General features: G+C 46.4%; 1 protein-coding gene and 1 pseudogene across 5 annotated transcripts; one reads left to right on the forward strand and one right to left on the reverse strand.

The window, feature by feature from the left end:
* On the forward strand, positions 1–21,492 carry LOC120649127 (annotated as a pseudogene).
* Positions 21,447–25,391, reverse strand: LOC120649126 (serine/threonine protein phosphatase 2A 57 kDa regulatory subunit B' theta isoform-like). Of its 5 annotated transcripts, XR_005665167.1 has the most exons (5): positions 25,176–25,384; positions 23,498–24,893; positions 21,984–22,363; positions 21,837–21,906; positions 21,495–21,791 (listed from the first exon to the last, which is right to left on the reverse strand). XR_005665167.1 is itself a non-coding variant. In XM_039925829.1 (4 exons), exons 2-3 carry the CDS (start codon positions 24,695–24,697, stop codon positions 22,004–22,006), a joined length of 1,560 nt encoding a protein of 519 aa, XP_039781763.1. In that variant the 5' UTR covers positions 24,698–24,893; positions 25,176–25,384; the 3' UTR covers positions 21,483–21,906; positions 21,984–22,003. The 5 variants fall into 5 exon arrangements, 3 of the variants coding, with proteins under 3 accessions (XP_039781762.1, XP_039781760.1, XP_039781763.1); XM_039925829.1 differs by having other exon boundaries at positions 21,483–21,906; XM_039925828.1 differs by having other exon boundaries at positions 21,447–22,363; positions 23,498–24,812.
* Positions 25,392–26,329: the final 938 nt, after the last annotated feature.

Consider the following 26,329-nt stretch of genomic DNA (forward strand, 5'->3'; position numbering starts at 1 on the left):
CAATGCAAGCTACCACGGTCCACTTGGCAAGTGCGAGAAGCTTTCCTAGCGCCGGCCGGCGATATCGATGGGGATGGCGACCAGGGCCAGCAACAGTTGTCTCCTCCTCCTCCCTCTCGCGCTTGCCATCGTCGTGGCGGCGGGAAGTACGGCGGCTGCTCCGGCCACCGCAGCCCCACCGGCATCGCCGCCGTTTCCGGACGGTGTACGCGTTCGGCGACTCGTTCACGGACACGGGGAACACGCACTCGACCACGGGTCCCTACTCGTTCGGCTACGTGTCCAGCCCGCCCTACGGCGCCACCTTCTTCCACCGCTCCACCAACCGCTACTCCGACGGCCGCCTCGTCGTCGACTTCCTGGCGGAGGCGCTCAAGCTGCCCTCATTCCTCCCGCCCTACCTCTCTGTCTCTTCCACGGTTCCACCGCCGCCTCCAACACCTCGGCGGCGGACCAAGCAGAAGAAGTTGGCGTCAACTTCGCGGTGGCCGGCGCCACGGCCATCGAGCACGACTTCTTCGCCAGGAACAACCTCAGCTTCGACATCACGCCGCAGTCCATCATGACGCAGCTGGGGTGGTTCGACGCGCACCTCCGCGCCGCCGCCGGCAACGACAAGGGCAGCAAGACCAACAACAAGGTCGGCGACGCGCTCTTCTGGGTGGGCGAGATCGGCGCCAACGACTACGCCTACACCGTCGTCGCCCGCGACACCATCCCGCCCAAGATCGTCCGCGACATGGCCGTCCAGAGGCTCACCACCTTCGAAGAGGTATGCATGCCCATCGTCGCCGCCAGCGTCATTTATTATTACTAGCCAGAGTAGTTACCTACTAACTAGCATTGCTTATCGATCGATGACCATATTGAACCTTAGGCCAATTGATTTCAATGGGGATTTCATAGAAAGTTTTTATGACATTAAATATCATCAATTTTGCTGACGTGGCAAGAAGAGAATGATGGAGTTTTATGGATTGTGAGGAAAGTTTTATCACCATGAAACTCATCTGGCACGGTTATCTAATTATCTGTGTCCATGACACTCCTACTGATACTGGCCTTATTAGAAATTTAAGATTAGCAACTTCAGAAATAATTGTCAATGCGATCGAGATTAATTAGTTCATCACACTACTGGAAAAACGCACATTCGTCCGCGGTCGTTAGTACCGGTCACGGCTTTGGCCTGTACTAACGTGCAAATTTAGTACCGGGCCAAAGAAACAGTGGCCCTAGGAGCCTATTAGTACCGGCTGGTGGCTCCAGCCGGTACTAAAGTCCGCCACCGACAGGCTCTGACATCCGCCACCGACAGCTAGTGATAGTTTAGTACCGGCTGGAACCACCAGCCGATACTAAACTGCCGCGAGGAAATTTAGTACCGGCTGGTGGCTCCAGCCGGTACTAAATATGTCGCGTTAGTCCCGGCTAGAGCCACCAGCCAGTACTAATGCGCCCACTATAAATTGGCACCCTTCTTCCTCCCCGAGCCCGAGCCAGTGCCATTTCACCAGAGAAGCTCGAGCTCGAGGTTGTTCTTCCCTTAGAGAGTTGCCGCCATTTGTTCTAGTTTTAGTGAGTGTTCTAGTTATCCAAGTACGCCAAAGGTTTGCAACTTCATCTTCTCTTCATTGATAGTCTTTATTCTTCGTTTTATGCTCAGTAGTTAGAGAAATTTGTGACTTTTAGAAATAGTGATGATGCGTATGATTTCTTTGATTTATGCAATGATTTGAGATATATAGAACCGATGACTTGAATGTGGGAGTAGGTTTATTGGCTAGGTTGAATATAAAAAATTTATAGACATATTTTCCAATCATTTTCTATATATTACAAATGACAGTAGCACATTTTTTATTTTTAGATTCAGATGAGCATGTGGATAGTAGAAATTTTTAGAATGAGTGTAGACAAAACATGTGATTGTAGTAGATATAACCATAATGTGGATAGTTAATTTTTTTATAATGAACTAATGAAAGAATTATAATAGATTTTTTTATTATGAATTGATTATTTTGACACTCTAGTGATGTATTTATTCAGGCTCACATTGAAACTATCTATAAGCTAAAAAAATCTTTATTTCGAAACAAGTATACGTCGTTAATCTCTATCCAATAGTGATGACACTACCTTTCGGGGAAATACTATGCGCTATATGGACGTCGCGAATCGGCTGGTCACATCACCAGCGCTTCCGATTGATACGAAGACAGCATTTGACGCAGTCAGCGTGGCCGTTGTTGCACTGAGAGCATATCAACGAGCACGCTGCCTGTGCCTAGTGCTGTGTTCCTATTAACTGGAAATGTTGGTGCTGCGACTGGCCGATTGGTGACATCCTTGTACCACACCGTGTCCCCCCGAAAGGCATTGTCATCACCGCAGGGTCGAGGTTACCGACATATACATTTTCCGAAATAAAGTTTTTTTTCTTCTTCTAGATGGTTTCTGGATATTGAAAAGAGTGTTCTCCTAGAACTGAAGGGTGTCAAAATAATTAGGAGTTATATAGATTTATTTCAATTAATTAGAGATTTCTCTCAATTAATTTATTCAGGTTTTTTGATTGAGAATTAATGTGATTTTGCATTGTAATTCAAAGACACTTACCAGCAAGTGTAAATGTAAACGAAGTAGTGTTGCTATTGGGGCATTAGTCACATTGTGCCTGCTCTGTCACAACTCTTTCTAGACCCTTCATTATGTAGATAGGGTGAGGTCAAGACCACCGAAGAATAAGGGCTTAGAGAGAGCTGTGACATAGCACGGCACACAATGATGATTAATACCTCAATAGCAACTCTAATTTTATTACATTTCAGACTTCATTGTAAGTGTGTGTGCAATTCGAATACGAGGATATAATGATGTACATATTTACATTGTAATTGTAAGAGTTTTTTCAATCAATTTGCAAATTAATGTGATTTATTTTAATTAATTTATTCAGATTTTATTGTAATTGTAAGAATTTATAATGTTGTAAAAAATAATAGTGTTTTCCAGTAAAATATGGCTTCAGCAGCTGGAGAGAGTGGCACCGGTGGGGGTGATCGTTGTGGAATGTATGTGTCGTGGAATAAAATGTGTATGTGTTGTGGAATCTATGTATGTGTTGTGGAATGCATTATTTGGTATTTGTTATGCATTTAGTTGCATTATTTTGGCACTCTAATGATGTATTTATTGGGGCTCATATGGAAATCATCGAGAAGTTTAAAAAATGTATGTTTCGGATCATGAATATGTCGTTAACCTTGATCCTTCGGTGAAAACTCTGATATTTGGGGCTAGAATCGATATCCACGATGCGGTGCGGTATATATGAGGACACGATGAAGGAGTACTGTCTTGGTCCCAATAATGAAATCCTCGATGGTTTTAGAGGAAGTGACCCTGAAAAAAAGCATTTGCAACATGTATTTATTAATTTGGACTTCTATTAATTTTGTATTTCAATGTTAAATTTGCAAAAAATGGCTTTTGTATTTCATTATGTTATGTGCCAATTTAAATGATATGAATACAAGTAAAATAATGTTGTTACTTAATTCAAAATTGTAGATCGATGGACCGACAATGGGTGTACGGCGACCGGTGCACCATGGCGTGGATTAATGGTCTAAAGTCTTTTCTCGATGCGGCGGAGGCCCACAAGTCATCGAAAGGTTTTATGTGTTGTCCGTGCCGCGTTTGCCAAAATAAAAAGAAATACTCTAAGAGGAGCACTCTACACGCCCACATTTATGAAAATGGTTTTATGGATAACTATACTCTTTGGACCAAGCACGGTGAACCTAGAGACTGGGCTCATCTATATGAAGCGGGAGCCTTTGAAGATGAACCCATGGACGATGCTGAAGAAATGGACGAGGCTGGAGAAAATGCAGCAGAAGACCAACCACCTGATGAATTAGGTCATGTTCTAGTGGATTCACAAAGGGACTGTGAAACTTTAAAGGAGTCAAAGAAGTTTGAGAAGATGTTGGAGGATCACAAAAAATTATTGTATCCAGATTGCAAGCAGGGGCTTACAAAGTTGGGTACCACACTTGAAATGCTGCAGTGGAAGGCAGCTAATGGTGTCACCAATAAGGGATTTGAGGAGCTACTTGGAATCGTAAAGAACATGCTTCTAGAGGGAAATGAACTGCCCTCTACAACATACAAAGCAAAGAAGGTTGTTTGCCCTCTTGGATTGGAGGTACAGAAAATTCACGCATATCCTAACGATTGTATTCTCTATCGAGGCGAAGAATATGAGAAATTGGATGCTTGTCCTGTCTGTGATGCAAAACGGTACAATATCAGGTAAAATGATCCTGGTGAGGTCGACGGGGAGCCCGTCAAGAAAAAAGTTCCCGCTAAGGTGATGTGGTATTTCCCAGTAATACCACGTTTGAAGTATTTTTTCAGAAATAAATCCAATGCTAAATTGATGCGGTGGCACAAAGAAGAGCGTAAGCAAGATCAGATGCTGAGACACCCTGCGGATGGGTCCCAGTGGAGAAACGTGGATAGAGATTTCCCAGATTTTGATAACGACCCAAGGAACATAAGGTTCGGTTTAAGTACGGACGGAATGAATCCATTCGGCGAGTGGGGCAGCAGTCACAGTACATGGCCTGTGACCCTCTGTATATTCAATCTTCCTTCTTGGCTATGCATGAAGCGGAAGTACATGATGATGCCGGTGCTTATCCAAGGCCCAAAACAACCGGGCAATGATATTGACGTGTACCTAAGACCGTTGGTTGATGAACTTTTGCTGCTGTGAAGGAGGAAGGTGTACGTGTTTGGGACGAGTACAAACATGAGAATTTTGACCTGCGAGTATTGCTTTTTGTTACCATCAACGATTGGCCTGCACTTAGCAATCTGTCCGGACAATCGAATAAGGGATACCAGGCATGCACTCATTGTCTAGAAGAAACCGACAGCTTGTATCTAAAAAATTGTAGGAAGGTCGTGTACATGGGTCATCGTCGATTCCTTCCCATCAACCACCCCTTAAGAAGAAAAGGAAAATATTTCAAAGGGGAACCAAAAACTCGTGCTAAGCCTATATTCCGAAACGGGAAGCGTGTTTTCTCGATGGTGAAGGATGTCCATGTCGTGTTTGGAAAGGGCCGTGGAAGCAAACAAGTTCCGAATGATGAAAACGGCCATGCCCCAATGTGGAAGAAGAAGTCCATACTATGGGAGCTCCCATATTGGGATGTCCTGGAGGTCCGCAACGCAATCGATGTGATGCACTTGACAAAGAATCTTTGCGTGAACCTGCTAGGATTCCTTGGTACGTATGGGCCGTTAAAAGATACACTAGAAGCAAGATGTGATTTGAAAGAAACAAAACAACGAGAAGACATACGTCCTGAGAAGAGAGAAAATGGACAGCACTACTTACGTCCTGCTAGCTACACTCTTAGCAAAGAGGAGAAGGAAAGCATGTTTGATTGCTTGAACAGTATGAAGGTACCGTCCGGTTACTCCTCGAATATGCAGGGAAGAATTAATATGAAAGAGAAAAAGTTCACAAACCTAAAGTCTCATGATTGCCACGTTTTGATGACCCAATTGCTTCCAGTCGCGTTGAGGGGTATTCTACCAGAAAATGTAAGATTAGCAATGGTGAAGCTATGTGACTTTCTTAATGAAATTTCGCAGAAGGCAATCGATCCAAATAAGCTCACAAGGCTACAGAATGATGTGGTCCAATGTCTTGTCAGTTTTGAGATGGCCTTTCCACCTTCGTTCTTTAATATTATGACCCACCTCCTGGTTCATATTGTGAAAGAGATAAACATTTTAGGCCATGTATTCCTACACAATATGTTCCCTTTCGAGAGATACATGGCAGTCTTAAAGAAGTACGTTCGGAATCGTTCACGGCCAAAAGGATGTATCGCCAAGGGCTATGGAACAGATGAGGTCATTGAGTTTTGTGTTGATTTCATTGATGAACTTAGTCCGATTGGGGTCCCCATGTCACGCTATGATGGGCGATTGGAAGGAAAGGGCACACTAGGTAAGAAATCTAATATGCACATCCCTGAAAGTGAAATTCGCAAAGCAAATTTCACCGTTCTACAGAATTCATCCCTCGTGGCCCCATATATGGATGAGCACATCAATATTATCCGATATGAAAACATAGGGAAGTCTGAGGCATGGATTACACGTCATCACATAGATAGCTTTGCGGTTTGGCTGAGAAGAAAACTCATAGGTGACAACACGATTGATGTACAACTACAATGGCTTGCTAGGGGAACATCGGCCACAATCATGCAATACCAAGGATACGAGTTCAATGGATATATGTTTTACACAAGAGCCCAAGATGAAAAGAGCACGAACCAAAATAGTGGTGTGCGTATTGATGCAATAGGCCATGATGGAAATAAGGACAGCTACTTTGGTGTCATAGAGGAAATATGGGAGCTTGACTATGGCCCCTTGAAGATTCCTTTGTTTCGATGCCAATGGGTGAACCGAGCAGGTGGCGGTGTAACAATAGACCGGTATGGAATGACAATAGTGGACTTCAAAAAGATTGGATATAAAGACGAACCATTCGTCCTCGCCAAGGATGTGACGCAGGTTTTCTATGTGAAGGATATTGCAAGAAAACCTAAGTAAAATCAAGGCAAGTCCGACGACGAGCCAAAACGCCACATAGTTCTTCTAGGAAAAAGAAAAATCGTTGGAGTTGAAGACATTTCGGACAAGTAAGAAGACTTTGATCAGTTTTACGACCGTCCTCCATTCTCTGTCGATGTTGACCCTAGCATCCTGTTGTCCAAAGAGGACGCTCCTTATTTACGCCTCGATCATGATCAAGGGACATTCGTAAAAAGAAAGATTGTCAACGTTCCATTAAACAATGATGTGTAATCATTATGTTATACTTTCATGTTCATGTAACCAAGTGATTGATGTAATATATGGTGTATGAAATAACTTATATTTTAATTTTTATGCATTTATATAATAGTTTGCACAGAAAACACAATTGAAACAGATATAAAAAAATTTAGACACAATGCTACGTGAAAATTTTCCCGCCAGATGGGGCAGGTTAGTACCGGGCGATGCCCTTAACCGGTACTAAATGTGGTCATTTAGTACCGGGCCGTGGCTACGCCCGGTACTAATCTGCGCTGGCGCCAGTTTAGTACCGGGCGATGCCTTGGCCCGGTACTAAAGTGGCACCCCTGTATATATAACACAGCCCCGGCCGTTCCCCCTCGCCTTCAATTCTCGCCTCCGCCCAGATCGATTTCGCCGCCGCCGCTGCCGCCGGTCGCCACTCCGCCTCCACCTCCGCCCCGCCGCGCCTCCGTCTTCGCGCCGACGCCCCGTCGCGCCTCTGCCTCCTCCACCGCGACGCCGGGCCCTCTCCTCCTCGGAAGCGGGCGCCCCCGATCTCCACGCTGGCCGCCGGCGCCTCCTCGTGCGCGCACGCCGGCCGCCGGCGCCTCCTCGCGCGCGCACGCCGCCATTCGCCGCCGCGCGGCTCCCGGCCCCCTCCGCCTCCGGCTCCTGCGCTGCCCCGGGCCGTCCGCAACGCCACCTCCGCGCCGGCCACCGCACGATCCGCGCGCGCGCCGACGTACGCCGCCTCGAACGCGCCGCCCTCCTCCGCGCCGTCCGCCACGCGCCCTCCTACGATCCTCCGCGCCGTCCGCTGCTCGATCCGCGCCGTCGTCCGGGGGATCCGGAATCTCGGGCGCCGCCACCTCCAACGCCGCCGCCGCTACTGCCGCCATCGCCATTTGTGAGAACTGGGGCCGACGTCAGCACGAGTACGTGCTGACGTCATCAAAGATATTTAATTGTTAGAAATTTGCAGAAAATTGATGAACTTGTTAGAAATTTGTTCAAATCGATGGAATGTCTATAGATATTTATGAACTTTGTGAACATTTGTTAAAATCGACGAAATTTGTGAACTTTTGTACAAATTTGTGAAAATTTATAGAAAATAGTACGAACGGTTACAATATTTTTCAAGTAAAAAATTATAATAAATTTGTCGAACATTTGTAGATATTTATACAAATGAAGTAAATAGTGGAAATTATAGAGATTTTTTCAAATTATAGTAAATTTGTAGATATTTGTAAAAATTTGGTAGATATATACGTAGAAATAATAAAAATAGTAGGAAAATGTTTGGAATTTATACGCAATAGTGAAAATTGTAGAAATTTTAGAAAATTCGTAGAAAATTATAGATATTTGTGCAAATTGTACTAAATTTGTTGAAATTTGTAGAAAATGTATGGAAAATTATAGAAAATGTAGAGGAATTATGGAAAATTATGGAAAATGTGGGGAAATTATGAAAAATTTTGGAAAATGTAGAGAAATTATGAAAATTTATGGAAAATGTATGGAAAATTATTGCTTATGTATATTGTACAAAAATCTTCATGTCTTTACAGCTTTGTTGAAGTTATATTGCTTAGGTTGAATTGTGTATTAGTAGAAAATCTTAAAAAATTTAGGGCACATTTTATAAAATTCCAGGGCACATTTTATATAAGATGTATATGATGTAAATTTTAGAAATTTTGATCTTGTATGCGTTGTACGGCTTTATTGAAGGTGCACTTGTAAATTTTTTATACATTGTCAATTAGTACAAAATTGCATATCAAACATATGTTGATTCACATAGGAAACGAAATGGAACCCTTTCACCATGATGACGACGAGGCCTTTCTTGCGGACATAATTGGTACGGGCACGCACCACTACGAAGAGGATGCTGCCGAGGACGATGACAACCAATACCTTAACAATACTGGCGATGGCGATGATAACCAGACAGAACAAACGACTGTGCAAGATGATAGCGCAGAGGTATAAACAATTTGTGCTTATATATATAAACATACGCATTAATTCTGTATGTAAGTACAATGCGTATTAAATACATATTTTTTAGGCATCCGGATCGACTAGGAAACCAAAACGGAAACGAGGGTCGAAGAAAATCATGGAGGGGCACACTATTATCACTTCATTGAATCCTAACGGTGAACCAAAGTCTTCGAAAGGGTGTGAAGACGACGGTGGTGAATCAATGTGGATGTTATGTCAGGGACCACATTCCCATTAGCTTCAAGCTATGGAAGAAAAGTAAAGCCACAGATATCGATGCTGACGTCGTTCCCGAGACCGAGAAAGAAATGTTATGGGCAGATGTCAAACGACACTTCACCTTTCTGGAGGACAAAGAACAACTGTTTAAGCATTGGGTCATGAAGAAGATGGCTATTTCTTTTCAGACGTTCAAGAAAAATTTGAACAAAGATTATGTTAAAAAGGGACTCATGCCGGACTTCGAGAAAAACTTCAAGAATCAACGTCCTTATTGGGAGGCATTCATGCAGTACAAGTCGTCCGAGGATAGCGAGAAGAAGATAGCCCAAGCCAAGGAGAATGCGAGGAAAAAGAACCACTTCCATCATCTTGGGCAAGGAGGATATGCGTCGGCGATTCCGAAATGGTAGAAGATGGAAGACGATCTCGTTGCCAGAGGAATCGTACCGGCGACTTTCAACTGGCCGTTGTGAGCAAAACATTACTTCTACGCTCATGGAGGCTCATTGAATATGGAAGATGGGTCATTCGTCACTAGCGATACCATAAGGGAAGCGGCCGACAGGCTCGATGTGGCACTAAAGGTCGTGTCCGAAGGCAGCTTCAAGTCAGACAGAGAGAAAGACGAGCTGACGTACGCTCTTGGCACACCGGAACACACAGGACGTGTGCGAGGCATGGGCATAGTTCCATGGAAGCATGGCTTCAGTGGCGACATAGAGACGTATCGAAGCCGACAGAGAAGAAAGGTTGAAGTAGCAGAGAAGGTGCGTGCCCTAGAAGAACGGGTTGCTTCGATCGAAGGTGCACTTACAGCTAGCCAACAGCAACCACCAGAAGCCAGATCAACGACTCAGCTGGAGACTAGCCCCGTCGGCTCGCAGCGTCGTAGCAGCGTCGCTTCAACGGAACACCTAGCCACAGATCGAGATGAAACGGTTGCGGAACATTACCCCGTGGACGACATCGCCGTGAGGACCCCCTGTGAGCTTCTATTTCCGCTAAGGAAAAAACTGAAAGTAGTCGCTCACGGGGTTGCTGAAGTCCCTGTTCAAGGCGGGACAATCCATGGTATGACGATTCCAGAAGGATATGCTAGAGTCACGGTTGACCGTGTCGAGAAAGGATGGGAAGACCTCGACCTCGAGATCCCTGGAGGCGATGGAGAAGAGGAACTAGGACAGGCCCTCTACACTTGGATCTGTTGGAAAAAAAACAGTACATAAAAATTGCAGCAAGGGATCCTAGCCCGTCTCCGAGGTCACCGGCAGCTACTCAAGGGTCTCCGAGGCCCAGTGTGGATCCACCGTCACCGCCCGCAGCCCAGGACCCCAGCGTTAGTCCATCGCCGTCACCGGCCGCTTCCGGGGAGCCTAGTGTTAGTCCGCCTCCGCCATCTCCTCGCCCCGCAAAGAAGAAGAAATCTGCTTGGGTGCCGCCACCACCACCTCCAAGATATAAGAAGACCCAAGAACGAAAGAAGAAAGAGAAGCCCGCGCCAGAGAAGTCAGGTTACGAAATGACTCCAGAGGAATTGGATGCTTGGGTGCAAGAAGATGTGTGCAAGCAGTTGTAGCCAAAGAAGCCTCCGCCAAAGGAACCAGTGGATCCAGCAGGGAAGAAATTCTATCTATCCATGATGTGCCAACCAAAGCCTCCACTGATGTCGGACTATGACCACTCGATTACAAAATCATGGGAGAAGAAGAGTAATCGGAGGTACAACCAAGTCCCCCAGCTCGGCGAACAACCCAAACAAAACGTACCCCCTCTAGTAGTGCTTTCAAAAGAGGATGAAGCTACTGCTGAGTTTGTCAATGAAACGAACCTCACAAAAGCTCAGCTCCTAGGTCAGGAAAAAAATCCCGGTTCACCAAGGGGCAGGAAGAAAGCCATTTGTACTGGGGGGGAACCTCTGATGTGGCCAGAGTTGATTGACATCCTACCAACAAGAATGCGTGAGTTACATCAGTGGTACTTGAAAGCATGTGCAGAGGGATATATAATGCTAGCTGCTCGAATTAAACATACCCATTTCTATCGGGGAATGGATGACATTTGGATTGATTTTGACCATTTTTTGTTTCTATACCATCAAGACGCCCTAGACAAGTCCCTCGTCAGTGTATGGTCTATGTAAGTGTTTTCTGTCAATTGTATACTCTAGCTCTACTAAGTCGTTTAGATTTCTCATTCCCTCCTTTTATTTGTAATCGTGCAGGATGAAAATGCAAGAATGCCGGAAGAGCGGGATTTACAATGTTGGCTTCATAGATTTGAATGTTATACATGAGGAGTGTGTACGCCAATATACTAATCGGACCGAGAATAATTTAGTCATGTCCTTGAAAGGGCAGCACGATCGCACATTCATTCTGTTGCCGTACAACTTCAAGTGAGTCCTTTCACTTTTTGAGTCACTTCAACTAGCCAATAAATGTATATATCTAACATTTCTTGTATCCATATGTATGTATCAATAGTTTCCACTGGATCCTACTTGTGATCGAAATCGATCGGTCCCGAGTTACTGTGTGGGACTCCTTGAATAAGCCATCAGAATTATATCAAAATCTCGTAGACATCATGCAAAGGGCATGGTCTTGGTTCCTCAAAACACAATTAGGAGTCGTGTCAACACCGACTGAGCTTGAATTCAACCATAACAAGCTGGTACGAATATCGCACATCTACTTTCATTTATTCAAACATCATGAATATTTCATAACATGTATATATGTATATATGTATATAATGTTTGAGACAGAAACAAGGAACCAACCTCTGCGGATACTACGTATGTGAGCACATGCACTTTTTTTGCAGAGATACCAAGAGGGTGACACAAGAAAACTTCGAAGTACGTATAACATTAGTAACAATTTCTTGTATCTTATTTCATGCAGGTACTAAATTAAACTATTGGTGTTTATTTGTTGTTGACAGATTTGGAGAATGAAAGAGAACCTCATCGAACCGGAAAGAATCAGGGCAATTCAAGAAGTACTCTTTGGATTCCTGTTGGATGAGGTGATAAATCCAAAAGTTGAATTTCATTCCGATCCAATGATAAGTGTGGCTCGAGCTGATAAACTCAACAAACGCCGCAAGAAGGATGCCGGTGCCGATGACGATGCAGATGATTAGAATTATTGAAGAATTTGTCGGAAAAAACTTATGAGAATTCATCCTTGTAAATATTATTGTCTTTTATCCATGTATGTATATAATTTCTAATATTTCTTTTATCCATGTATGTATATAATTTTTTTTATTTGCTTTACTCTATATACAAATACGAATTCTAGATACGAGTACGAGTACGAATACACAAATCGCTGCGAGTACGACTGCTAATACTAATTAATTGAAATTGAAAGGAAAAGAGAACAAATATAAAGCATCAAAAAGAAAAAAAATCGTTTAGTACCGGTTGGTAAACTGCTCGGCCTAGCTGCTGGCGTGGCCAGCAGTTTAGTATCGGTTGGTATTACCAACCGGCACTAAACATGCCGTTTAGTACCGGGCCAGCTGACCGGTACTAAGTGCGCGTGCACTTAGTACCGGAGGAGCGGTACCGGTCGGAAAATCAGTACAAACCGGAGTTCCCGACCGACCGGTACTAATGAGATATTTTCTAGCAGAGTCATCAAGTAACGTAGTAGTACATCATCGGCCGTGTTTGGTTTTTTTCATGGAATTACTGTAGCACGCTTTGACCGCTAATTTAGAGTATCAAATGAAGTCTAATTACAAAATCACCTCCACAACCCCCCGTGTAAATAGCGAGACGAATCTAATGAGGCCTTTGACCGCGCGATTAGAGGATGGTTACTGTAGCATCACTGTAGCAAATCATCAATTAATTACCGCCACTAGATTCGTCTCGAAAAGTTACACCCATCCCTGAAAAGGTTTTGCAAATAGACTTCATTTAGTACTCCATGCATACGAGATTCTTTTTTCGGGAAACGTGCGTGGATTTTACCAAACACGGCCATCAGTGGAGTGATCCAAGCTAAACGTAGCAGGAGCGGAGTGTACTCGGATTTGCGGTTAGTGTGGGCATTAACGACGCCTGATCTGATCGCATGCATCTCGCGCTGTCCATGTCAGAACACTTGATTTGGTTTACATTTCAGAGGCCGGCCACCGGTGCATTAATTTTGCTCAGCTTTGATTTAATTTCCTCTATCTACTGTCCAATCCACTGTGCCGGCCTGGTCTGGCCTCCATTTGTATTTGCGGCTACTCTTTCTGGAAGAGCAAGTATTATAGCAGGCTGTAATCAGACTAAATGTTGAGGTGGAGGAAAAAGAAGAGGAGAAATGAGCTGCAAACTTGCAATCAGCTTTAACACAAGAACGAAGAAATCTTGTGAGATAGACAAGTGGGCCACGTATTAATGATGGAGAGCTAAATTACTATACTAGTAGGCTAAGAGATGGGCTGAATAGAATTTTACAACCAACAATATGCTAAATCATTAGCTTTGCTCGAAGGAATATTGGGCAGGCCTATCTACCTGCTTCTTCCTAACTGCATTTCCTATCTGCACCGGGGTCCGGTACCCCTTCCTGGAGTAACATTTACCGGACCAACGAGCTGCAGCGGGGGACGGTAAACAATCCGCAATCGTTGCAGACGGGGCGAGGTCCCCCAAATCAAGCGGAGATAGCAGTCCTCCGGTACGCACCGACATGGCACGGAGCACGGGAGGAGAGAGAAGGGGATTGCCACTCCGGCTGCACGTGCCCGCGGCCGCCTGCTTCGCCCGGCCGCATGCCGCCTGCTCCGCCTCCGCCGGCGGCCGCTTGCTCCGTCCGGCCGCAGCCCCGCCCGCTGCTCCCGAGCTTGAGCAACCACGCCGGCGGAGGGAGCCTGGGAGGGGCGGCCGGAGGAGGGCCGGAGCCGGCGGGCGGCATGGCCGGCGGAGCCGAGCTGCGACGAGCTCCAGGCCGGGCCGCGTGCAGGAGAGGGAGGTGACGGCGGCGAGCTCGGGCACGAGCGGAGCCGCGCTTGGGCGCCGCCGTGCCTGGCCCCCACGCCGCCGTCCTGCCAGCCATACCGGGTGTAGCGAAAATGGCCTCTCATGCCATATTTCAATATAATGTTTTGGCGATTGATGACACACACAACACTTGGACTAATATGATTGTTAAGATGACCATTCTCAGGCTTTTAGGTTCAAGTGATGACAAAGAGAAGATAGGCATAGCTAGGCCCTCTTCGGTCCAAAGGATTCGAAGATTGAAGAGACCGTGAAGAAACCAAGTCAAAACAATAAGACAGATATTTTAGTATCACCGGTTGAACCGACGCTAAGAAAATTACATACGTCGGTGCATTGACTTGGAGCACGTCTGGGAGTTTTGGTAACACCGGTTGAACCGATGCCAGGAATGTTGAATACGTCGGTGCAATGAACTCAGCAGCTGAGGCAAAATCTATACACCAGGTGAACAGACGCTAGATATTGGTGAACATCGGTGCAGTTGTCCAGAGAGTTAGTTTTTTAGCAACTACACTCACCGGTTAAACCGACGCTGCATCGGTTGATTACGTCGGTCGATTGAGGTAGCCGTTGAAGTATAACGGCTAGTTGGAGAATGCACTCACCGGTTAATCCGGTGATGACAAAAACGGGAGCATCGGTTTAACCGGTGATAGCGCTTTTTGTCAGCCTTTTTCCAACGGCTAGTTTGGGGTGTGTGGGCTATATATATGCCACCCCACAGCTCATTTGTTAGTGCTGGAGACTAAGGAAGCATAACACACTTGAAGAACACCTCCAACCACCATAGAACTTCATTGTACATCATATAGGCTTAAGCACACTTATGAGAGTGCTTAGTGCTTGTAATAGGGATTAGTTCTTGCGAGAGCTCCCTTGAGAGAAGTCTTGCTGCGGCAAGCAATCCTTGTGATCCGTCGTGTGACCCTCCGACTTGGTGTGGAGTGGCAACGACACTTTGTGCGGGGGAAGAGGAGACCCCCTCCTTGGTGGAGAAGCTCCGTAGTGGATTTCGGCTGGGTGACCGAGAGAGACGGTGGCGGTGTACGAGACTCGGTGTCTTGTGGGCACTTGCCTTTGCTTGCCAGCATCGCCTTGGTGGCGTAGTGCCAGACGGTGATCGGAAGAGCCTCGGTGTCCCGTGGACGTAGGCGTTTGTGCCGAACCACGTTACATGACCGTGTCTACTCGGGAGTTTGCATCCCTCTTGCACTTACCTCTTTACTTACCATATTATGTTTCCGCATTTACTTTATCTTGTGTGCCTTTACTTTCCTAGTTAGTTTGGTTAGAATTGGCTATAGGTTGCAAGTATTTTGGGGTAAGTAGAGAATAGCAAAGATAAACCTTAGTCATAACTAGCATGTATAGGACGTGTTAGGTTTATCTTATGCAAGTAGTTTGAGCCCTAGGTTAAAAAGTGATTAGCGACACTATTCACCCCTCCCCCTCTAGGGTCGGACACCCCGGTGATCCTTACACTAGGACGTGAGCAGGGCAGGGGAGGGGGAGCTCGACGCCATGGAGGCCCTCGGCCGGCGAGGAAGGAGCAGCACGCCAGCCCGGCCACCCTGCGCCGCCGCGGCTCCCGCCCAGCACGCCGCCGCGCCATGGCCTGGGCGCACCACGGGCCTGGGCGCCATTGGCCGCGGGTAGAGGCCGCCCCGGCCCGCCCTGGCCGGTGCCGCATGCCGCGGGCGCAAGGGCGGGCTCTGCGAGCTCCAACGAGGAGGCTCCGCCGCAGGAGCCAGGGGCAGGCGCCAGCCCGCGCGCGCCGTGGACGCCAGCACGCCCGCCATGGATGCGGCCGGGAGGCAGGGGCAGGTCGCCGGGCAGCTCCGGAGCAGGGGCGCCGGAAAAGGCCGGAGGAGGAGCGCAGGGCCGCCCACGCCCCCGCGACGCACCGCCCGCGCGGCCGCGGCCGCGGCCTTGCTCCGCCCTCTGCCGCGGCCGCGCTCCGCCCCGACGGTGACGGCGACCTGCCATGGCCGCCTCTGCCCCGCTCACCCGGAAATGGAGCCCGGCCACGGCGAGCTCGGAGCAGGGGAGGGGACGGATGGGAGCCGGGCCGTCCCTACTGTAACACCCCTGTGTTAATCGTGCTCGCTAATCACGTGTTTAATCACGAATCGTGGCGTAAGCGTGTCATTAGCACTAATCGCGTTCGCATAGTAAACATCCAATTAGCCGTGTTTGACCCCGTTTTTCTCGATGATCCGAACCTCAAATCAACTTTCGCCCAAAACGAAAGTTGTAGATCTTCTTTTCCTCTACAACTTTTATTTTGGGCAAATTCCAAGTTGTTATGTGAAATTATGAGTTTTGGACGGTCAAACGCGAGTCAATTTCGATCAAAACGACTACAGTTCTTCTCCTGTGCACCACTGTGCTACCCCCGACGCCCATACCGGCGCTGTGGCCGCCGGCGAGCTCCTCCACGTGTCGTTCATCCCGGCGATCCTCGTTCTCCGGCCATCCTCCGCCCAAACCGAGCCCCCGGTGAGCTTCCTCGCGAGCCCCTCATCCTCCCCGACCTCTTTCCCCTTCGTTCCCGGCGCCGCCACCGCCAGAACATCGCCGCGCCGCCGCTGTCGCCGTGCCGCCACCGCGCGTACGCTGCGGGCCGCCCTTGTGCGGCCTCGCGCAGCGCCGCCACGCGCCCCGGCCTTGCCAGGCTGCCCTGGTGCCAGGCGCGCCCCGCCCCTCCCCCGGCCGGCCGGTCGCCGGCGGGTGCGCCGCGCCGTCGCGGGCGCCCCTGCGCCGCCCCGCGCGCGCGCCTGCACCGCCCCCATGCTTGGGAGCCCCTGCTCCTCGGCCGCCCTGGCCGTGGTCCGGCCAGGCCGTGCCGCCGGCCGGCCACCGCTGGCGGGGGCCAGTGCCGCGCCGCCGCGAGCCCGCCAGGCCACGCGCCGGCCATGGCCACGGCGGGGCCGAGCGGGCAAAACAGGGGAAGGGGAACTGGGACCTGGGCCGGCTCCCACTTACATGTGGGGCCCGGCTGTCAGCCCCCCTTTTTTGTTTTGTTTTGTTTCCAGAAATTATTATTTCGGCTGTAAACTTTAAAAATGTGTAGAAAAATATAGAAAAATGCGAAAAAATGCAAACTAAATTTTGTTGGGTTGCTTAGACCAAGATCTTCAGAAGAAAAATACTTATGCTTATGAAATGTCACTTTTGCTCCTGCTAAAATTTTGGGTTGTGTTTAAGCTAGTTTATTTAATACCGGTTGTTCCGTTGCTCTAAAAATTATAAAATTTATTCAGTAGATTACTCTTTGTATGTGTAGTCTACTGAAAAATTTTCAGGTGCATAGCCTATGTGCTTGTTTGTGGATCTAATATTGCTTGATTTCCATTCTAGGGCTAAAAGAAATACTTTTCTATATCAATAAATGTTGGTAATTTATTTATGCACTCCTTATCAGTAATTTTTCATGATAGAAAAGTTGTGCTACCAGATCCTTGTGGCGTGTTAAGTTTTGATCTTTATTTAGTTCCTAGCTTCAGTAGTTATCTCTTTTTCTCGTGGTTAGTTAATTTTAAGTCCGTAGTTTTATGTTTTCCTTGTGCTCTACATGTGCGATTAGTCGTCCTAAGTAGTTTAGTAGATGTTGTTTTGAAGGAAACACTTCAGGCCAAAAGGCATTAGAACCAAAGACTGCACCTCAGTTCTAAACCATTTCTGTCGTAACCATAGTTGTGAGGTTGCTCCGTAAATACTTTTAGAGTTTGGTCCGTGCCTCTCTTTGTATGTATTGCATTGTATTGCATCTTTTCATGAGTCTCATGCATGGCATATTTTATTCGTGTAGATGCTGAAACCGAAGTCGCCTACGAGCTGATCGCCGAGCCGATCCACGAGCCGCAAGCGGGAGAGCAGCAGGAGGGCGCAGTCGAACCCACTTCCGAAGAAGTCGCTAACCCCGCTGATCTGCAAGGCAAGCCCCGGAGGACAACCTTTACTTTTAGTATTCCATGTTTATCTATGTAATTGTGCATTTACGTCTATAGGAATTGTATGAAACCCTAGTTTGCATATTTCTATAGGTACCTGTGAGTTTCTACTAGCATGTAGGTGGCGTTAGAAATACTTTGCTAAGTAGGAACGCGATAGCAGACGAGTGATATCCGGTCACTCGCGAGAGATAGGGCTATGCTGCTTGTTAAAGTTCTCGAGTATAAACCCGGAAAGAAAGAAAAGTGGAGACCGGACGGAGACAAGTTGAAATAAGGATTTGGTATGAATGGAAAGTAAGTCTCCGTCTGTGTTGGTTGAGGACCGTACCGTTATTGGCACATTGGTCGAGGCTTGAACAGTACTGATCACATGCCGGGAGTAGGAGGTAGTCGAAACCGGTAAGCTAATTACCTGATTTGAACCGATACTTTGAATCGCGACCTGCTACTCTGGGAGTGGAATGATGGTGGGTGTTGGATAGTATGTCGCCTCCGGGTTCTCCGGGAGTTCGCCGTGAGGGACCCTTCACCCGGGTTTTGGCAGGCGTGATTCAGACATCGGGGTGATGAAGGGAACAGTTGACGTGTGTGGCCCGACGGAGTTTTCACGTGTCGTGTGAGTTAGGTCCACGTTGTAAGGTTAAATCGGATCGATTCGCCGTCTCTCTCGGATAAGAGAACCTTGATCTCTCTGTCACATCGTAGTAAAGGATGGAAGTGAGAATGAAATGAAACAGTTGATTGTGTTTACTGAAGGATAACCTGATCCACCATGTGTGCTCTAGTTACTTAGGTGAATTTAGTAATACTTAATATACTAAATGGGGCTAAAATATTGAAAGTAAGGATTCACTGCTAGCAGCCTTTCAGCAAAAGAACTCCAGAGCCAAAAAGCTTGCATGTCTAGTTAATGGGCTAAGTATATCCATAGTCGGGTAAGCCTTGCTGAGTATTAGTATACTCAAGGTTGTTGTTGACCCTTCTGAGCAGGTTGTGTCCCCGCTAACTTCAAGGAGGTATGTGCGTCCTGGATTGGACAACCACTTCCTCCGGGTTGGACCGTCGAGTGGGTCCCGTCTTCTCCGTGAAGTTCGGGCCAGTTGGCAGCACATCGTGGGCAAGATGCGAGGCCCACTTTTATCGTCGTTCGTAGTTACGTATTGTATTTCGAACTCGGTTTTAAACTTCCGCTGTATATTTGAACTCTGTAATTTATTTTTAAAGCTTTTATGTAAAACCTGTGTTGTAAATTAATTTGAGGATCTCTGTATGCCTGTATCACCTGTGTTTGTCTTTGTGCGAGACATCTAGTGCAATTGTGATCCTGGAGTACAGTAGTTTAATCGGGATTTACCCGACGGACTGCCGGATTATACCATTTTAAGTGCGTGGTAACTTGATTATTCATTAAAATGATAGTTAGCGCACTTAAGCTGGTTTAATTTGGACGGATCTGCTACACCTGCGCTCGCCACGCCGCCGTGGCCTCAACCGCCCGGGCCCCACGCGGCTCGCCGGCATCTTTGCTCCGCCATGGCCCCATGCGACCTCCACCGCCATGGCCGCGCGCTCGTCCGGGAGTGGGGATCGGGGGGCCGCGCGCTCCGCCTGGAGCAGGGGAGGGGGCGCCGTGGGTGGGGGAGAGAGAGGAGGGAGGGAGGAGAGAGAGTGGGGAGGGAGAGAGGAAAAAGAAAAAAATAATATGACGTGTGGATCCCGCTAGATGATAGTTGGTATAGGGAATAGATTTAGAGGATGACGAGTGCGGGAGAAATGAGGATAGAGGAGAGAATTTCGATGACCAGGATGAGAATATTCTTTTAGAAGATGAATTTAGAGGACGACGAGTGTGGATAGCTTTGAGCTTAGACCAGCTCAGGCCCTGCATCTTACTTGCACACACAAGGAGTCAAGGAGGGTCTGTGGTTGCTGCGGACAGTACAGTCATGTTATCCTTCTCGTATTAAGCCTGTACTACATATATACTTGCTAATTTAGGTATTGCTGAGTCAAATGCCAGGCTCTCTTCTCATGCTAATTAGTATTTAGCTAATTCCTGGACTGATGCTAAACATGCATGTATCCTGGGAGTACGGAGTACCTGAGTGAGTAGCTGAAACATGCATGTGGAAAGATGAGGCTCGCTGGTTGCTGGAGTGGACCTTGCAGCTTGGAGGCTGGATCCATGGCCGAGAACGGACAGTACTAGAACGGTCGATTTGATGAGGCCCTGCGGTTTCTGCATCCAACCTTCAGTACTGTGGCACCGGCCAGATTTTATTTATGAGGCCCTGCTATTTAGTGCGCTGTCCAGTTGTCCTACTCCTACCTCTGTCCACTGCCAGTAGCTAGGCCAGTCCGCCAGTGCGGTACCTCGTCTGAATTTCTGGATCCATGCTTGCTTTGTCGACCAGCGGCCGGACATGACGCCCCACGCATTTACCACTCCTCTCACTATCATCTGCACCGGTGAAACAACTATCAACCGTATCAGTTTCAGTTAACAATACTCCATGATGATGTGCATTATTTGTAGTAGAACAATACAAGTAGCAGCAGTATTCTTTCGATAAAAAAGGAGCAGTACAGATTGAATTGACCTGGATGAAACATGAATTCTTGATTATCTTGGGTATGCAACAACAAACAAAAAACGCAGGGGTTGCTGGAGCGAGGCGCCAAGTACCTGATCGTGCAGGGGCTGCCGCTGACGGGCTGCCTGCCGATGGCCCTGACGCTGGCGCCCGCCGAGGACCGCGACAACGTCAGCTGCGTCGCCTCCGTCAACCGACAGAGCTACGCGCACAACCGCCGCCTCCTCGCCGGCCTCCACCAGCTCCGGCGGAAGCACCCGGACGCCGTCATCGCCTATGCCGACTACTACGCCGCGCACCTCGCCGTCCTGCGGAGCCCCGCCAGGTACGGCTTCACGGAGCCCTTGCAGACCTGCTGCGGCTCCGGCGGCGGCGCCTACAACTTCGACCTCTTCGCCACCTGCGGCTCGCCGGCGGTCAACACGGCCTGCGCGCAGCCGACCAAGTATATCAACTGGGATGGCGTCCACATGACGGAGGCCATGTACAAGGTCGTCGCCGGCATGTTCTTCCAGGGCGGGGACGCCTACTGCCGCCCGTCATTCAGCGATCTTCTTGCCAGGAAAGCCCAGGGCAAGCCGTGACCGCCGGCCTCCCATCGATCAGCTAGCTGACACCAAGAGAATAATCTTTATTTATCAGTGCAGCTTGCTAGATGCTAGCTAGGGTCAGCAGAATTGCAATTCAGTTGTGACAAAATGCATGCCATTTCGATCTTGAACAATTGCCATTTCTCAGGCACAATTGAAGCTGTGATGATGAACTGAAAGGATTTCTAATAACGAGTATGCAATGCGCTTGACGTGTTCTGCGAGCTATACGTGCTCATATTGTACTCAGCAGAGAAAAAATGTACTTCCATTTACAACAATGATGGCCCATGCCAGACTCAAGAATAACAACAACAATGACTCATTTTCAGACTTTTAACTAGGCTTCTATCCACCGAGTACCGCCCATTTTCTCTCCGAAAATAGATACCCACGGGAAGGATGCAGAACCAGCAGGTGAAAGAAATCATAACCAACTTCGGGCAAGGCTAAATGGTACAGCAATCAACTGCAGATCTTAGCATGCCAAATCAAGCCAAGACTCAGGATCAAGAAAATGATGCTACTGTGCCTAACCCAGCTGGCTTCTCAGATCTTTTGTCAATTTGCCCACCTTAATATACCTCGTATATACAACTCAACCCTGTACAATGTTTCATGAACACCTAACAATCCGAGAAATCCATGTCAGGAAACATTTGCCCAAACTTAGAAACTAACAAAGAGAAGCGCATTTGTTTACCACATCAATGATATGACTCGCTACACAGCTGAAGATTGACGGAGCAACGGTCGAGATACAAGCACTGCCGCTCCACTTGTTGCTTTTGCTGATGCAATCTCTTCAAGTCTTTTCCATGTGGTCTCTTGCTTCGACTTAACCTCCTTCTCTTTGGCTTTCTCTTCCTCATATTTCCGCATACACTCCGTGAATAGACCAGAATCATGGTCGGAGAAAAGTTTTCGAACATTTAGAGTGAGGCTTCGAACAGCTTGGTTCCAGTGCCCGTTGGTATTTCTCTCCAGTGCAGGAAAGATGATAGGCACTATAACCCTACTATTTTGTTTGATCAAACTCTCAATATGGTCGTTGTTCCACAAAAATAACACTCGCTCAGCAACCTGAACCAGAATAAGCGCCATTAGTAACCATTTGGCAATTAATTATATATTCTCCATCTGCAATATCAATAGGCCTTCATGTACAGTCATGCAAAAAAAAAAGTTATTTTCGATGTCTAATGCTCCAGAACACAATTGTGGATTTGATATGTGATGAAGGGTCACCCTCACAATATTCTGTTCTGAAAATCCACAGCATTTTCGTGCATAGGTCAAATAAACCAAGGATCATGGATAAAGAATTATTATTTTCGAATGTAGGATAAAAAGAAGCAACCATTCATTTTCTCCCTTATAAATCACCGTGACAAATTACACCTTAAATATGGATTCAGATGTACTATAATTCAGGTAACAGAATTTTTTTTTTCGAACAACCATTCAGGTAACGGAACTGAAACTCTATACAATTCTGTTCTTGAAAGCTCATTTATCAACAAGATAGGATATCCCAGTACTCTGAACTCTACTATCTATTTGAATCACACAAGATGCCAGCTATTGCCAACTGCCAAGGTACATTGGAACATATGTAATTTGAAGGAATCAATCAATGAAAATGCATTTTAGGGTTTAGGTACCGGATGGTTATTGAGAATTCCCATCCCATGGTGGACACAAGTCACTGTGTTTACAAAATAGTCACTCCCAGCAGCCAGAAGCTGCTCAACCAGACAAGCACTCATCCAACTAACCATACAAAATGACCTTTAACAAGCAATCAATTAGGGTGGTATTAGCAAAAAATTGTAAATTGCTTTTGAAAACACACAATAGAATAAAATGCCTCAAAAAGTAAACTAAAATATACAGGTACAGAGAACTACAATAATAACTGAGCAGAAAACTATCATGTGCCACTTACAATACTAAGCTGTCATATCCTAGATCCCCTGTGGCTGTCTTATTCCAGATCCTCAAAGGAACAACATATTGCATATATTTTTATATCTACAGTAACATGCCTTGAATAGAAACATAATAGAAAAGAAGTGATTCTCATTGTACAGCTCATGCCTTCTATCAACTTTGAAAAGACATGAAGAAGAAGAAGATTACGATACGGAAGAATTGGGAAATAACAGGACACAAATTAGTATTCATGATGAAAGGAGCACTTTGAACAAACACTACCTGAAAGTGTGAGCTATTCAGGCACCGTGCAATCTGGCGGAAAAGAGGGACCATGCATTTCTGGAACTCTGCAGGTTGCGTAGCTTCCAATATCTCTTCCAACTCTCCCAAAAACATCACCTCCTTGGAGCTGTTTGTGATGGGCCAATATTTCAATAGGCCTCTGATAACTGTGTCTGCAAGTTTGCAATCCTTTTCAACAAACTGGGTGATGCAGTAAGACAACTGCTGATGATACATCGCAATGCACTTTGGCTTGTGAAGTGGAATTAAAGCTCGAACAAGGAACAATTTATGCTCTTCCTTAAGAGGCAATGCAAATCCATTTATGATACTTCCCAAAATCTCCAATAGCTCTGCAATTCCATTGTGCTTTTCAGTTTCATAGATAAACTGATAGAAGATGTTGTTGATGGCTTTCCTAATATATGGCCGATGAACCATGAACTTTCCATAGACACGGTGAAGGATCATCTTTAGGTACTCTCTTTCTCTAGGGTCTTCAGAATCAAAGAGGTCAAGTAGCCTCAGAACAAAGGAATGATCGATGTATCTTTTAGCCAACTTGGCGTCAGTCTCTGGAGACTGAATGAACCTCAGGAACAACTCATAAACAATCTGCAAGTGTGACCATGCAGGGTCCATGACAGGCTCCTCCTCATCCACATCAAATCCATCGACTTTGCTCTCTCTGGGTGGGGTACTCAGTGTCCTGAACAGGTTTGCAGAAACCATTTTTGTGATCTCCTGCATGCTTGCCTCAGAAAATTTACCACTGGCTGAGCCAATATAGTCAACGAGCTCCACCAAATTCTGCCTCTTTATTTCCTTCTCCTTTATGTGTTTTGTTGGATCGGTGAAGTCGAATTGGGTGCAGCACAAGTTCAACTTCTTGATGAACAAGCTCTGTTTCTCTGTGTTGGGCACATCCTTAAAACTTGGTAAGGACACAAAGGCTGATGTGACTGAATCGCCATTCATGTTCACCCTCGAGTTTGCATTGCCGACATGCATGCCACTCCCATAACTGAGCCCAGAGCTGGAGATAACAGGTGGCTGGCTACTCAAATTGGACGCCCTGTCTCCAGCTCTTGGACCCAATGGCAGGTGTGAAACTGAGGGGCTGGACCTGCCACTAGGATCCTTATCTCCAGATTTGGACGGCTTCTTAGGGAGCCGTCCAAGGAATTGCTTTATCATGCTATCACCCAGATCAGTAAAATGCCACCCAACACCAACTTCAAAGATCTTCGGAAAACGGTTGTCAGCTTCCTAGTAGTAGTAGAGCTGCTAGCCTATTACTGAACAGTAAACCCTGTCATGTGAACGCAAGCGTTATTCCGAAATCTGAATTCTTGGCAAGCAAATCGAGCCACTCCAATATGCAAGGTTCAAACTGACAAGTAAAAAACAATCAAAACATAAGAAGATCGCATCGCTCAAAAGACTATGTATATATACTACCCATAAGATCACACAGCAACAGATCAGTTGAACCAGGGGGCGGACCCAGCATAGGACACGGGTGTACATGTGTACACCCGATAACTTTTGCAAACGACATCGAAATTAGTAGGTAATATATTGAACTGGATTCAGATCCGAACAAAAATAGTTTTGTTAGGGTTTGGGGTGCTCCGTCTCGCACAGCAGAAGGAAAGAGAAGGGGCGGGCATACCTTGAGGATGCTCGTCGCCGGGAAAGGGCTGGGCGAAGACGTGATAAATGGCGCCGCCGCTCGCCCAGTCGTCGCCGCCAGGGAAGGAAGAGCAAAGGAGAGTCCGAGAGAAGGGAGAAACAGAGGGGAGGAGGTGAGCCGGAAGGGGTCAATGAGCCGAGCTCGAAAGCGAGCCTGGCACCTCAAGCTGGAGCATCCCGAGCCAAGGTCGATTGAGCTCGAGATGTTTTTAATTTTTTTTTCAACTCTACTAGGACAGCAGCATTGATTGATGGTAGATGACGAGATGCACATGTAAAAACGGATTTAATCCAATAAATAAATAAAAAGAGAAAAATATCACAATAGTTATTTTTTTTGAGAAGCAACTATATCACAATAGCTAGCTTTATTATTTTGTGCTAATTTAGCTTGGACGCCGCGGGCAGAGCTCGCTAGCGAAGGCTCTAGCCTCCAGCTATATTATTTAAATTTTAGATGGTTGAAAAGCTAATAGAGGTGGCAAGATGCGTGCATATGTCATGCAAATAGAAATACTTAATTTCATTGAATTGCTCGATCTCGGATTGTTGGAACTCGTGACTTGTGAGCTTTAGATTAGACCCGAACTCGGTTTGATTCCTAGTATAGCTGAGCTTGAATTGAGTTTTAGCAAGTTAAATTTAAATAGCTCGCGAGTCTTGAGTTTTTTGGTAGCTCTATTGAGGGATAAGGGTAAACGAAATGCTCAGCAGGTCGGCAGGTATAAATCATCTAGTTGTGACGTGTTTTATTTCTTTAGCTATATTTCTCTTTTTTATACTCATATTTTATTTTTAATATAATAGATGAAATGTAAAATTAACTGACAATACTTTTAATAATACTCTATTTATCTACAATTCTACATAAAACATGTTATACCAATTCAATTTGACTCTCCTCTAATCAATATCGTACTGTGCCAATCTTTTCAATATTGACTATTCATCCAAATCTTACATAGGTATACACACAACATGAAATTTTAGCCAATAAGATGAGAAGAATAACATTCCATACAAATACTAATCAGCAAAACTCCGACGAGCAAAATGTCACGTATCTAACTAGCTAGCATAACAAGTCACAGGCATATTAGATGGTAGGCCTCATTTAGCGTAACATTCCATATA

This window comes from Panicum virgatum, chromosome 9K, assembly GCF_016808335.1.
Source record: "Panicum virgatum strain AP13 chromosome 9K, P.virgatum_v5, whole genome shotgun sequence".
NCBI classification, from domain to species: domain Eukaryota; kingdom Viridiplantae; phylum Streptophyta; class Magnoliopsida; order Poales; family Poaceae; genus Panicum; species Panicum virgatum.

Coding starts and splice junctions, on each gene's coding strand:
- LOC120649126 (XM_039925828.1), bottom strand. CDS start 24,697: ATGATAAAGCAATTCCTTGGACGGCTCCCTAAGAAGCCGTCCAAATCT. Junction 22,364..23,497: donor TGAATAGCTCACACTTTCAG/GTAGTGTTTGTT, acceptor ATTCTGGTTCAG/GTTGCTGAGCGAGTGTTATT.